The sequence below is a fragment of the Quercus robur genome, chromosome 12 (assembly GCF_932294415.1).
Source record: "Quercus robur chromosome 12, dhQueRobu3.1, whole genome shotgun sequence".
In the NCBI taxonomy this organism is placed as follows: Eukaryota; Viridiplantae; Streptophyta; class Magnoliopsida; order Fagales; family Fagaceae; genus Quercus; species Quercus robur.
The window spans coordinates 18,580,343-18,593,557 of NC_065545.1; the positions used below are offsets into that span (position 1 = coordinate 18,580,343).

Consider the following 13,215-nt stretch of genomic DNA (forward strand, 5'->3'; position numbering starts at 1 on the left):
TTTTACCTTTTTGACATTCTCAAGCACATATTGGTCCACCTGGCTAGAAAGGACTAATAAGTGACTTGATTTCCACTGTCCACCTCCAACCGCAGTAAAATGTCTGTGAGTCATGCTTCTTTGTCTGTGCGCTGGACTGGTTATGGTGGACCAGGGATTTTTGCATTTGTCAGTAGTTGTCTTTGGTTAATATTGAACGATTGATGTATGCGTATAAATTTGAATAATCTCATGATAAAATCCCCAATCAAATCAAATTTAAAATTGAATCCCTTCCATATAAACCAAATCTGACCTTTTTCTTAACTTACAAATTTGAATAATTTGATCTATTTACAACGTAGTTTTTTAATTTGAATAATTTCATCCATTTACAATGTAGATTTTTTTTTTTTTTTTTTTTTTTTCCCTTAGTCTAATATCTAAACTTTTCAATATAATAAAACTTATGTGCATAGTATACGGCATACGGGTGATGATGATAAATGAATAGTAATCTGAAACTTTGTACCAGTGGAGAATAAGTATTTGAAAAAAGTGTAATATACAAACATTTTTGCCAAAAAAAAAATGTTGGGAGCCATTGAAAGATGAGATGAGGAAGCCCACAAAACTGAGTACTACTCATCTTCCTGTATACAGTGAAATATTTCAGAAGAAGAAGAAAATTCCCCCTGCAAATCCTGTCTTTTTATGACAAATTTATGGGCTCCACCATGAATGCGTGGGAGTTGGATACGCCGTGTTTTGAGTGACGTGGTGTTCGAACCAATTCTCTCTCTCTCTCTAAAATTCAACCTCATATTCAACCCCTATTTGACTGCCAAGTGTCACCAACCCATTTCCTAGAAGACTCATTGAGAGACCTTGCTTTCCTCCACCTTTAAAGAAAAGAAAAGAAAAGAAAAGAAATAAATTTGTCACTAACGTCCTGCTTGTTTTGATGTAAAATATTTGTAGGAAAATATTTTCATATTTTACCGTATTTGTTTGCAGTAAAATATTAAAATGTTTTATGCTTAAAAAATTGGTAAAATATTTTACATTTGTTGCTGTCTCTCTCAACAGTCTTGAATCCCGATTAGCCCCTCTCTCACTCTCTTTCAGTTTCTCTCCACAACCCAGCTCACCTTCACTCATCTCCCTCCCATCACCGGCTCTACCTTCTCCGACGGTCCCTTGGGACTTTTGACTCTTGGCATCAATGTTTCCGACGTGAGCAAAGGCGGTGCAGATCGACAACCACTACCCCTTTTATGGTGCAGATCGGTGATAAGGTCGGTAGTGGGGTGGGTCGTCGTCAGATTTGAGTGCCGGTGTCTCTCTCTCGGTGGTGGGGTGGGTCGTCGGTGATGGGTTTTGGTGGGTTGGGTCATGGGTTTTGGGTTTTGGTGGGCTGGTTTTGGTGTTTTCAGGTCTGGTTTTGAGTTTGGTGATTGGTTTTTGGTGGCCAGAACTGCTATAATTGTGGTGGTTTGTGGGTTTTGATGGTGGCTAAATAAGGGTGGGTTTCATTGATCTTTGATTTTCGAATTTTGTTTTCATTTGGTATTGTTGCTTCCTGTTGGTGGTGGTTGTTGTGGTGGTGTGGCCATATGAGTGGTGGTGTTTAGTCACTAGATTTTGGTGGCAGTGGGGCGGTGGTGGCTATTTTTTTTTTCCTCTTTCCAATTTGGATTTTGGGTGGTTACTAGTGGCGGTGGTGCTTGTATTTGGTGGCTGGTGGTTGTTTACATTTTCAAATGTCTAATCTTGCCAAACACTTAAAAATGTTTTCAATGAAAATATTTTACAGTAAAATTTTTTACATGTAAAATATTTTACATTTAAAAATATTTTACATCGAAACAAATGGAGCGTAAAAAGTAAAAAGTAACCCTCTTTTGGTACCCTTATTTATTTGCCTACACAAAACAAAACAACTAAACAAAAAACAGAGCAAAAGCAAAGCAAAGTTGTTGTCTTCAACAACTCTGCAACTATTTCCTCCCCCATTTCTCATGCCCTCACCAAGCCAACAACCCATTCTCTTCCACGCAAACTACTCCACAATGCTTAAATCACTTAACAAGAAGCTCTGCCTCCTCTGCTCTCGCCTTCGCTGGCCCAGTCACCGCCGCTCCAAGCCTAAAATTATCATCGAAAGGTTTGGAAAAAATAGCTCCAAATTTCAAGATGATGCCAACAGTGAAGTGAGCATTAATGGGTCGGCTGCAGTTCATCCAAATGGCGAATTGGGTAGTCTAAAATCGGAAAAGCCTATACGGATAGCTACATTCAATGCTGCCCTCTTTTCCATGGCACCAGCAATTCCTGAGGCTGAGAAGAGAACAAGTTTTGAAATTGGAAATGGAGATATAATGAATTTTAGGAGGTCAATGGACTTGAATTTACGTGCAAAGTCTGTGAATGATCGGCCAAAAAGTATTCTAAAGCAGTCTCCCCTGCATCCAAATTCCATGAATGGTACAAACAATCTTTCAACGCAACAGAAGTATGTGAAGTCCAAGTTATGGGTGTCGATAAACTTACCTGATAATGAGATTTCGTTGTTACGGAATAGACAGTTGAGCTTTGATGAAAGAGAAGGTTCTTCTTCTTTTTCTGCTTCAAGTAGTACAATAAGTAGAGTTTTGAAAGGGAAGGCTCCCCTAAGATCCAATTCAAGCTTGCCTATAATAAGTATGCTAAATGGTATAGTTGGCGAGACCTATAAAAGCAGCAGGACTGTGCTTGACTTAGTGCTAAACTTGTATCAGGCTCAAAAGTCGATATGACTATTGAGAATTCGAGATACAAAATGCGCCCCTATCTTCTTGTCCCTTATCGAATGAATGAAAAACCCACCTATGGTGGGGCCATTTTTGCCAATATCGATGGATCATATGTGAACAGCCTAAGATTAGTTAGAAGTGGCAATCTTATTAAGAATCAGCTTGGTCATTGGATTTGTAGTTGTGTGAAGGATATTTGAATTACTACCAGTTGCAAGTTCTTAGGGATGACTAGCATCTTTCCAACACTGAGAGAGTACGAGGTTTACTAGTTTTGAAGTTGAATTGAACACCTTATACTAGTTATGCTTATTACTTTGGCTAAATCCACCTGAGAACTCCCTTTCTTCCTTTGGCCACTTTATTACTTTGGCTAAATCCACCTTAGTTACCAATACTTGTATCTCCTTTTCTTATGCATGCAGACTTGGTAACAAAGTAGCTTACAACCGAGCTAGACATGCAAGATATGTTAGAGGTTTGTCAGTGTGATTGGAGGATGCTCCCCCTCACCTTTATTTTGTTCTCTTTGCCGGCTTCGGCTAATAATATTAGTAGTCTTCTTTCTCAAAAAAAAAAAAAAAAAAAAGTTGAGTTTAATCATGTGCTAAGACATGCCAACAAGGCAGCCTACAAAATTGCTAGACATACAAGACATGTTAACGAGTTTTCGGTGTGGATGGAGGATGTTTCTCTACACCTTTTCCCTATAATTCAAGTTGAATTGGCTTTTGATCAATAAAATTACAATGTTTCCTCTCCAAAAAAAAAAGGTGAAATTCAAGTCTCCAACAATAACCGCAATAAATATATTTTGTCCAAGTGGGTTTTAACAACTCACAAACGAATAAGAATTTCAACTATTTATATCAATTAAGAATCTAAGATGAAGCTCTATTTGTTAATTGAAACATACTGAAATTTTAGTAAAAATAAACAAATCACCTTTTAAACTATGACCAAATTAAGTTGCTGTATAAATCCCTAATTTATTTATCTCTTTTTTTTCTTTTTTTCTTTTTTTGTTGAAACCTAATTTATTTATCTCACTTTTTGCTTATATTTTTTGTACATCCATTGTTTATTTATTTATTATTAAAAAAATCTCAAAAGTCGTTTTGTTAAAAAAAAAAAGAAAAAAAAAAAAAAAGAAAGAATGGTGGCTCACCATTACGACACCCCACGTCACTTAATAAGCCTTTTTCTTTTCAATAAATGGACTGTCATTTGAGGTCACATATAGTATAGGAGATTAGGAGGGTCCCTTCAGAAAGTTGTAGCATCTTGATATCATCTTAACCCCATGATAATTGTTGCATCTAATTTGAGAACATGGAAATGTTCTTTTTCCTTTTGTTGCTTGAGTGGGCAATTGGGCATGCCAAAATTGCTTGATAAGATTTGTATAGACCTTTTCGTGCTAGTCCACGAGCTAATAATCAAATCAACAGAACCATTAAATGATCATATGTTTATTGCTTTTGATTTCTTTTGTTGCTTTGAACCTTAAAACTTTAAAGTGTGGTGAGGCCCCCTTTCCCCAATTCCACGAATCTTTAAATCTTTGATATGGTGATAGCAGAATATCCAATTAACTATCAATTTAAAGAAGACCCATTAAAGTGTAATGAAGCTGTCAAGAGTTATACCACAATTGGTATTTTTTTTTTTTTTTTTTTAGTATTAATAAATACGTCGAATTCAAATCTTACTTCTCCAACTAACAAATTAAGGAAAATAAAAAAAATGAGATCAACTCTAATATGGCAAACTGTGAGTAGGGTTGTTCACGGGTTAGGCCGAGTTGGGTTTTTGTCCAACCCAGAAGGGTTGGAATCGACCCGATCACTTGGGTCCCCGAGATTTGAACCTGGTGCTGACCGATATGAGGAGTCAGTTCAAGTAGACCTACTCGGGTAGCAATTAGTCTTCGGTCGAAGTCTAGCTGGCCAAACTTGTTGGGTCTTGACGAGATCTTGGGTCAGTGGATTTGCTGCCTAGGTTTTTTTTTTTTTTTTTGGTGTTGACGGTAGATTATGGGTTACTGCTAGTGGTAGTGGTGCTGGTGTCAGGTGTGTGTAGTGCGACTGTGGTGGTGATTGTGGTTGTTGAACAGAAATAAAGAAAAAAAATTAATAAATAATATGTTATATTGTAAATAAAGGTAATTATAAGATATGAAATATTATTACACAATCCACTATCATATAAAAATTCCAAGATAATATAAAATCATAACACAAAAATGAGGAGAAGAGCAGATGTCAAAAGAAATAAAAAGGCACAACGTACACACAAAATGGGATGTTTTACCTTTTTGACATTCTCAAGCACATATTGGTCCACCTGGCTAGAAAGGACTAATAAGTGACTTGATTTCCACTGTCCACCTCCAACCGCAGTAAAATGTCTGTGAGTCATGCTTCTTTGTCTGTGCGCTGGACTGGTTATGGTGGACCAGGGATTTTTGCATTTGTCAGTAGTTGTCTTTGGTTAATATTGAACGATTGATGTATTCGTATAAATTTGAATAATCTCATGGTAAAATCCCCAATCAAATCAAATTTAAAATTGAATCCCTTCCATATAAACCAAATCTGACCTTTTTCTTAACTTACAAATTTGAATAATTTGATCTATTTACAACGTAGTTTTTTAATTTGAATAATTTGATCTATTTACAATGTAGATTTTTTTTTTCCTTAGTCTAATATCTAAACTTTTCAATATAATAAAACTTATTTGCATTAAATTTCTCTATGGTAAAAGTAGTTATTCAATGGTAATAGGAGGGTCCCTTGAGATAGTTGTAGTATCTTGATATCATCTTAAGCCCATGATAATTATTGCATCCAATTTGAGAACATGGAAATGTTCTTTTTCCTTTTGTTGCTTGAGTGGGCAATTGGGCATGCCAAAATTGCTTGATAAGATTTGTATAGACCTTTTCGTGCTAGTCCACAAGCTAATAATCAAATCAACAAAACCATTAAATGATCACATGTTTATTGCTTCCGATTTCTTTTATTGTTTTGAATCTTAAAACTTTAAAGTGTGGTGAGGCCCCCTTCCCCAACTTCCACGAATCTTTAAATCTTTGATATGATGATAGTAGAATACACAATTAACTATCAATTTAAAGAAGACCCATTAAAGTGTAATGAGGCTGTCAAGAGTTATACCACAATTGGTATTTTTTTTTTTTAGTATTAATAAATATGTCGAATTCAAATCTTACTTCTCCAACTAACAAATTAAGGAAAATAAAAAAAATGTGATCAACTCTAATATGGCAAACTGTGAGTAGGGTTGTTCATGGGTTAGGCTGAGTTGGGTTTTTGTCCAACCCAGAAGGGTTGGAATTGACCCGATCACTTGTGTCCCCAAGATCTGGACCGGGTGCTGACCGATATGAGGAGTCAATTCAAGTAGACCTACTCAAGTAGCAATTAGTCTTCGGTCGAAGTCTGGTTGGCCGAACTTGTTGGGTCTTGATGAGATCTTGTCGGATCTCATCAGATTTGGCCCAAACTGACTGGAAAACTGCTCATTATTCTTAAAATATTTAATTTTCTAATAAAGAAAAAAATGTTTCAAATTTTTGCTCATTCATTAAAAATAAATAAATAAATAAACCTTCTATCTGGGACTCTAATTTACTTTTCTAGTTGACAACAAAATGAAGTTGTTTTTCCTTGCACTTTTCTTCTTCATCAACAAAAAATTACACTACCGTTCCAACCAATTGATCTATATTTATATCTGTGATTTCTTTCTTCATTCTTTATTTCTCTTTCTCCAATCTATGTTTTCTTAGTACAATAATTGTTTGATCAAGTAGTTTTCTTAGCTTTTATCTCTATTTGCTCCAATTCTAAGAGAGTGACCATGTGTATGGTTAAAAAACCGTACACTTCAAACGCAAAAATTTATATCAAATTTTTTTTCTTAGTTCACATTTACTCCTAGTCACACTCCTAAGTTTGTTATTATTCTTCTTTATCATATATTTGTATTTAATTAATATTACATATAAATATAATAAGTTATTATACATTCAATGGTTGTTGTCTTACTAATCTTTAAACTATTAATAATTTTTTAGACTATTACAAGATATAGTCGTATTGTGTACTAAATTGTATTTATTTTAGATTATTGTATATAATATGGAAGCTGTATATACCAAAAAAAAAATTAATCATTTTATTTTTTAATCGCTCCCATATATTCTGTTTGCCATCCTCATGTGCACCTAGCCAAATTATTTTATAGAATTTTCTTCCGCCTCCTGTGATTCTCCATGTAATTTTAGGCACCAGTATAAAGCTATTCTAGAAAAGTTATGTGAGAAAACGTCAACTTAGCGATCAAGGGGGGTAATAACATGATTATGTAACCAGCCCCCTTTTTATGTTTTTCCTGTCTTACATGTGGTCAAGAGTCATGATAGAAGATCGTCTATAAACTTTGAGGAATCAAATCAAAGGATAAAATTAGGGGTGGCAAAATCAACCTAAACCCATTTGTCCACCCAAACCCACCCAATTATTAATTGGGTTAAATGGGTATTAACCCAATTAAACCCAATTAACATTAATGTTTATTGGGTTTTAATTGGGTACCCAATTAGACCCAATTATGATCCAACTATCATTTCTACAAATCACCCAACTCTAAAATGCCCCAAAACCATTAAAATTACCAAAATACCCCCCAAAACCCAAAAAATGACCAAAATACCACCGAATCCCAAAAAATGACCAAAATACCCTAGAAACCTAAAAATGACCAAAATACCCCCAAAACCTAAAAATGACCAAAATTCCCTCGAAACCCATAAAATGACCAAAATACCCCCGAAATCTAAAAATTACCAAAATACCCCTGAAATCCAAAAAATGACCAAAATACCCCCGAAACCTAAAAATTACCAAATTCCTCTGAAACCTAAAAAAGGGGCAAAAATAACCCCAAAGCTTAAAAAATGACCAAAATAACCCCAAAACCTAAAAAATGACCAAAATACGCCCCCCCGAAACCTAAAAAAATGACAAAAATACCCTCGAAACCTAAAAAATGGCCAAAATAACCCCGAAGCCTAAAAATTGATCAAAATAATCTAGAGACCTAAAAATGACCAAAATACCCCCCTAAAACTATAAAATGACCAAAATACCCCCTAAACCTAAAAAATGACCAAAATACCCATGAAATCTAGAAAATGACCAAAATACCCTCAAACCTATAAAGTGACGAAAATACCCCTAAACCTTACCCAAATAAACCCAAAACCTCTAAAATGGCCACAAACTACTTGAAACCTCTAAAATTACCAAAAATACCCTGAAACCCCTAAAACGACCAAAATACCTCTAATCCTAAAAAATGACCAAAATACCCCTCAAAATATCTAAATGACCAACATACCACTAATCCTATAAGATGAACAAAATACACTCGAAGCCTCTAAAATTACCAAAATAGGGGTTTACGGTATTTTGGATGTTTCGAGGGTATTTTAGTTAAATTAAAGGTTCTAAGAGTATTTCAGTCATTTTGTAGGTTTTGATGGAATGTCACTAATTTTTTAGGTTTTAGGGGTGTTTAGTTAACTTTTAGATTTTGGGGCCTTTTTTTGTAATTTTCTAGGTTTTGGAGGTCGTTAAATAACTTTTTAGGTTTTGGGGATATTTCAATCATTCTTTAGGTTTCTAAGTTATCTAAGTCATTTTTAGGTTTAGGGGTTATTTTGGTCATTTTTTATGTTTAGGGAGTATTTTGGTCATTTTTTAATTTTAGGAGGGATTTGGGTAATTTTTTAGGTTTAGGGTGCATTTTTATCGACTTATAGGTTTAAGGGGCATTTTTGTCATTTTATAGGTTTCGGGGTATTTTGGTCATTTTTTAGGTTTCGAGAATATTTTAGTCATTTTAAGGTTTAGGGGTTATTTTTGTCATATTTAGGTTTCAGGGGTACTTTGGTCATTTTTTAGGTTTCAGGGGGCATTTCAGTTAATTTTTGGGTTTCGAGGGTATTTCGATAATTTTTTAGGTTTCGAGGGTATTTTGATATATTTTTTTTGGGTTTTGGGGGTATTCTGGTCATTTCTAGGTTTCGGGGGTATTTTGGTAATTTTTTGGTTTCGGGTGTATTTTGGTCATTTTATGGGTTTTGGGGGTATTTTGGTAATTTTTAGGTTTCAAGGGTATTTTGGTCATTTTTTGGATTCCTGGGGGTATTTCAGTTAATTTTTGGGTTTCGAGGGTATTTCGATAATTTTTTAGGTTTCGAGGGTATTTTGATATTTTTTTTTTTGGGTTTTGGGTGTATTCTGGTCATTTTTAGGTTTCGGGGGTATTTTGGTCATTTTCTATGTTTCGGGAGGTATTTTGGTAATTTTTTGGTTTCGGGTGTATTTTGGTCATTTTATGGGTTTTGGGGGTATTTTGGTAATTTTTAGGTTTCAAGGGTATTTTGGTCATTTTTTGGATTCCTGGGGGTATTTTGGTCTTTTTGTAGGTTTCGTGATTATTTTGGTAATTTTTAGGTTTCATGGGTATTTTGGTCATTTTTTAGGTTTTGGGGGTATTTTGATCATTTTTTGGGTTTTGGGGGTATTTTGGTCATTTTTTGGGTTTTAAGGGTATTTTGTTCATTTTTTGGATTTTGGGGGTATTTTGGTAATTTTTTGGGTTTCGGGTGTATTTTGGTCATTTTTTGGGTTTCGGGGGTATTTTGGTAATTTTTTGGGTTTCAGGGGTATGTTGGTCATTTTTTGGATTTCGGGGGTATTTTGGTAATTTTATGGGTTTCGGGGGTATTTTGGTCATTTTTTAGGTTTCGGGAGTATTTTGGTCATTCTTTGTGTTTCAGGAGTATTTTGTTAATTTTTAGGTTTCGGGGGTGTTTTGGTCATTTTTTGTGTTTCTGGGGTATTTTGGTCATTTTTTAGGTTTCAGGGGTATTTGTCATTTTTTGGATTTTGGGGGTATTTTGGTAATTTTAAATTTGAGGGTATTTTGGTCATTTTTGAAGATTTTAGAGTATTTTGGTCATTTTCACTTTAGTGGCATTTTGATAATTTTGATAATTGGGTAATTGGGTGGGTTGGGGTTTACCCATAATAATTGGGTTGGGTTGGATTTGGGTTAGAAGCAATTAATTAAATGGATTTTAATAGGTAAATGGGTTTTATATACCCAACACAATTATGTTCACCCCAACCCCACTTATTTGCCACCCCTAGATAAAATAGACTTGTTTTTAAGTTGAGGAATTAAATCAACATAATTGAAAGTTCAATGACTAATAATAATATTGACACTATTAACGTACAGTAGAGTAGTAACCAAATTGAACTTTTCCTAGTACTTCAATAATTGTGAATTGAGCTTTATTTTAAGTATTCCTACCTAAAAATTCCCATACTGGCTAGTCTCTTTTGTAAATTGCTTACGTATGTTGACCAATATACCATATATTTAGACTTAGAAAAAAAGAGAGACAGACTCCATTTTTTCACTTCTTCGATCTGAAAAACGTAACTCTCATTGAAACATGGCAAAGAAACCTGTCAAGTACTGCGTGGTACTTCTCAGTTCTCTCTATCTGTGTTACATATTTATCAATGGGATTCTGAGTTTGTAGTGGGACTTAATTGGCAGGTGGACACGTTCACTGAGTCAGCGTTCAAGGGGAACCCGGCAGCTGTATGTTTGTTAGAGGAAGAAGATCAAAGGGACGAGAAGTGGTTTCAACTGGTGGCAGCCGAGTTCAACATCTCCACTACGTGTTACTTGACTCAGCTCACTCACTCTGACTCACCCACTCCTCACTTCCGTATCAGATGGTTCAGCCCTGTAGCTGAGGTATGTGCTTTGGCTTGTAACTCATTGACAAAATAAAGAAATAGCAAATCAGATAATAAAAATAAAATAAAAATTTGTTGTGTATGTACGCATGCTACTTGTTTTTTTTTTTTTTTGGAGAAGGACATGCTACTTGTAGTTGGTAAAAAAGAAAGTAGAGAATTATAAAAAGAAAAGATATTTATTATTAATTTACTACTTTCTTTGGGAGGCTATATTAATTTGCCGCCCAAAAAAAAGAAAAAGAAATATTAGAATTTTGAAATTTGAAAGAAAAAGGAATTAGTTTAAAAAAAAAAAAAACAGTTAAATGCGCCTTTGAATAGCCTTTTTATGAGGGCTACAAAAGTTCAGTTTATTTTTATTATTATTATTATTTAAAAAAAAAAAAGACTAACATATTTGTATCTAAAAAATCTGGGATTCGAAGAAAATGTACATAAGTACAGGAATGGAGCCAGAACTTTGAGTTAGGGGGGCAATTTTATCGTTGAGATTTCAACCTCTGATTTTGCTACTTAGATGTTGAGATTTTTTTTTTTTGGTAGGTAAGAATAAAATTATTTTTGTGTAGATTTTTTTTTTTTTTAAAAAGGGCAAGGTTATTTATTTTTGATAAAATTAGTTAATTGAGCCTAATTTTGTTTTTAGTTTTACTCGTAATTTTTGTTGTTGAGCTTTTTTTTTTTTTTTTTTTTTTTTTTTTTTTGGGCTTGTATATTTTGTTTTAGATTTTAGATCTATAAATTTTTTTATGGTCACTAAAATGAGGAAAATGCTAGAGTTACAAGTTTTTTATAAATTATTTATGTAATAAATGGTTACTGATAAGTAAAAAAATGATGTGAGTAGTGTGCCCATATGTGAACCAATAAGAATTTGCTGTAAAAAAAATTTGTAAAAATGTTATAAAAAAGTTTGTGAGTATAACATTACTCTTACCCTCCACATTTTGTGGAACCTAAAAGGGATTCCTATATAGAAAGGATCCCGTAAAATACACCCAAGGAGACTCTTATAAGGAAAAGACTTCTACTCCAAGGAAAATGGGTTAAGCCCTACTACTATAAAAACCCAAGCACCCTCACGAACCAAGGTACGCATAATCTACCCTTTCTAGCACTCTAGAGCAGTGAGAATAGTTCTCACTTGACCTTCGGAGGGTATTTGGCCGGTACCACACCGGTGCTCTCTGCTAGGTCCTTTCTTTTTGCTGTGTAGGTGCTATTTGGAGTGCGCGAGGACCGTGTGGCTTACTGGTGATATTTTCGACAACATCACATCTTATTTTTATCTTTTCTACTATTTTGTCACTCTTAATATGGTGACTAAGAGCATGATTGGACTTTCATTCCATATGAGGATTTTCCTTTGTTGATTTAGACAGTAATAATAATGTGTTCTAGCTCTTCATTTGCAAATGTTAGTGTTCATGGAGAGATCAACATGACATTTGGCATAGATCATTTGTTCATAAATGGTTACAATATTGACGTGTTTGGGTGTGTTTTGGCAAGATTGATGGGAAAGTATTGTCATATTTTATTCCTTTTTTATTATTATTGCATGTGTGTGTGCTATGCTGACTTGTTTAAGATTATCTTATTGAAAGTGCAGTCGTTCATTTCCAATTATATTTTTTTCCAAATTCAATTACAAAGGATCTAATTAAATTGATAGACTTTTCTGACAATTGTGTTGTATGCAGATGCTCTCTTATATGGGGGAGAACAAAATTGAAGTTCAGGAGTACGGTGCAGTGGGCTCAAATGCAATATGAGGATTAGGATGATGAGAGTTTAAAGAGATGGAAGGAACAGCTTCTTGGGAGTGGACTTCAATTCCGTTGGAGGTAATCATTTTGTCTTTTCCTAATTGTTTATTTGTGAATTTTGTTTGGTTGTGAAGAAAATGGAGGGCAAAAAATACAAATCTGGAATCTTTCATTGTTTTTTTTTGGTAAAAGAATCTTTCATTGTTTTGAATTCCAAATTCTACCTCTACTTCTCTTTTTCATGGAATCAGAAGTCATAACTTATGTTATGCTCTAAGATAGCTAAAATTAGCCAAAAAGAAAGGTGGAAAATAAAATTTTCCAATGTTAATTTTATGGCCTTCAAATTAAACAAAATGTACTGACTTTCAAAACAATTTTGCTTCCAAATTTTGCTAGCTCTTACTTTAAATCTAGGCTGTTTGATGGTCTAACTTCAAGTTTTAAAATAAGTTTTAAAAATGAAGTATCTTTGGTGTTAATCCACGTTATATATATACCAATGCAATAATTTCCTTCTATGGGTACTTAATTTGGCCGCTCCTTTTTCTACTATTAATTACCTCATATTGCTAATCTAATAGGTGCAGAGGATCTTGCCCATCTACTTTTAACTTCTAGCCATCTATTACTGTTGTGTTACATATTCAATATAAAATAGTAAGAGAAGTTGCTAAGTGGCAGTGCACTTTGTATGACTGTTTTCATATAGCTTTAAATGAAGCACTGAAGAAGAAAGTTGAGAGGCTGAAGATTGCAACTGGAGAAATAATGATACATGCTGGGGAAAAGCTC

At 34.2% G+C, this 13,215-nt stretch overlaps 1 protein-coding gene across 1 annotated transcript; it reads left to right on the plus strand.

Annotated features, from left to right (window-relative positions):
- Positions 1-2,051: 2,051 nt before the first annotated feature.
- Positions 2,052-2,777, plus strand: LOC126708227 (uncharacterized). Its single transcript, XM_050408029.1, has one exon. The coding sequence runs from the start codon at positions 2,052-2,054 to the stop codon at positions 2,775-2,777; it is 726 nt and encodes a 241-aa protein (XP_050263986.1).
- The last annotated feature ends 10,438 nt before the right edge of the window (positions 2,778-13,215 follow it).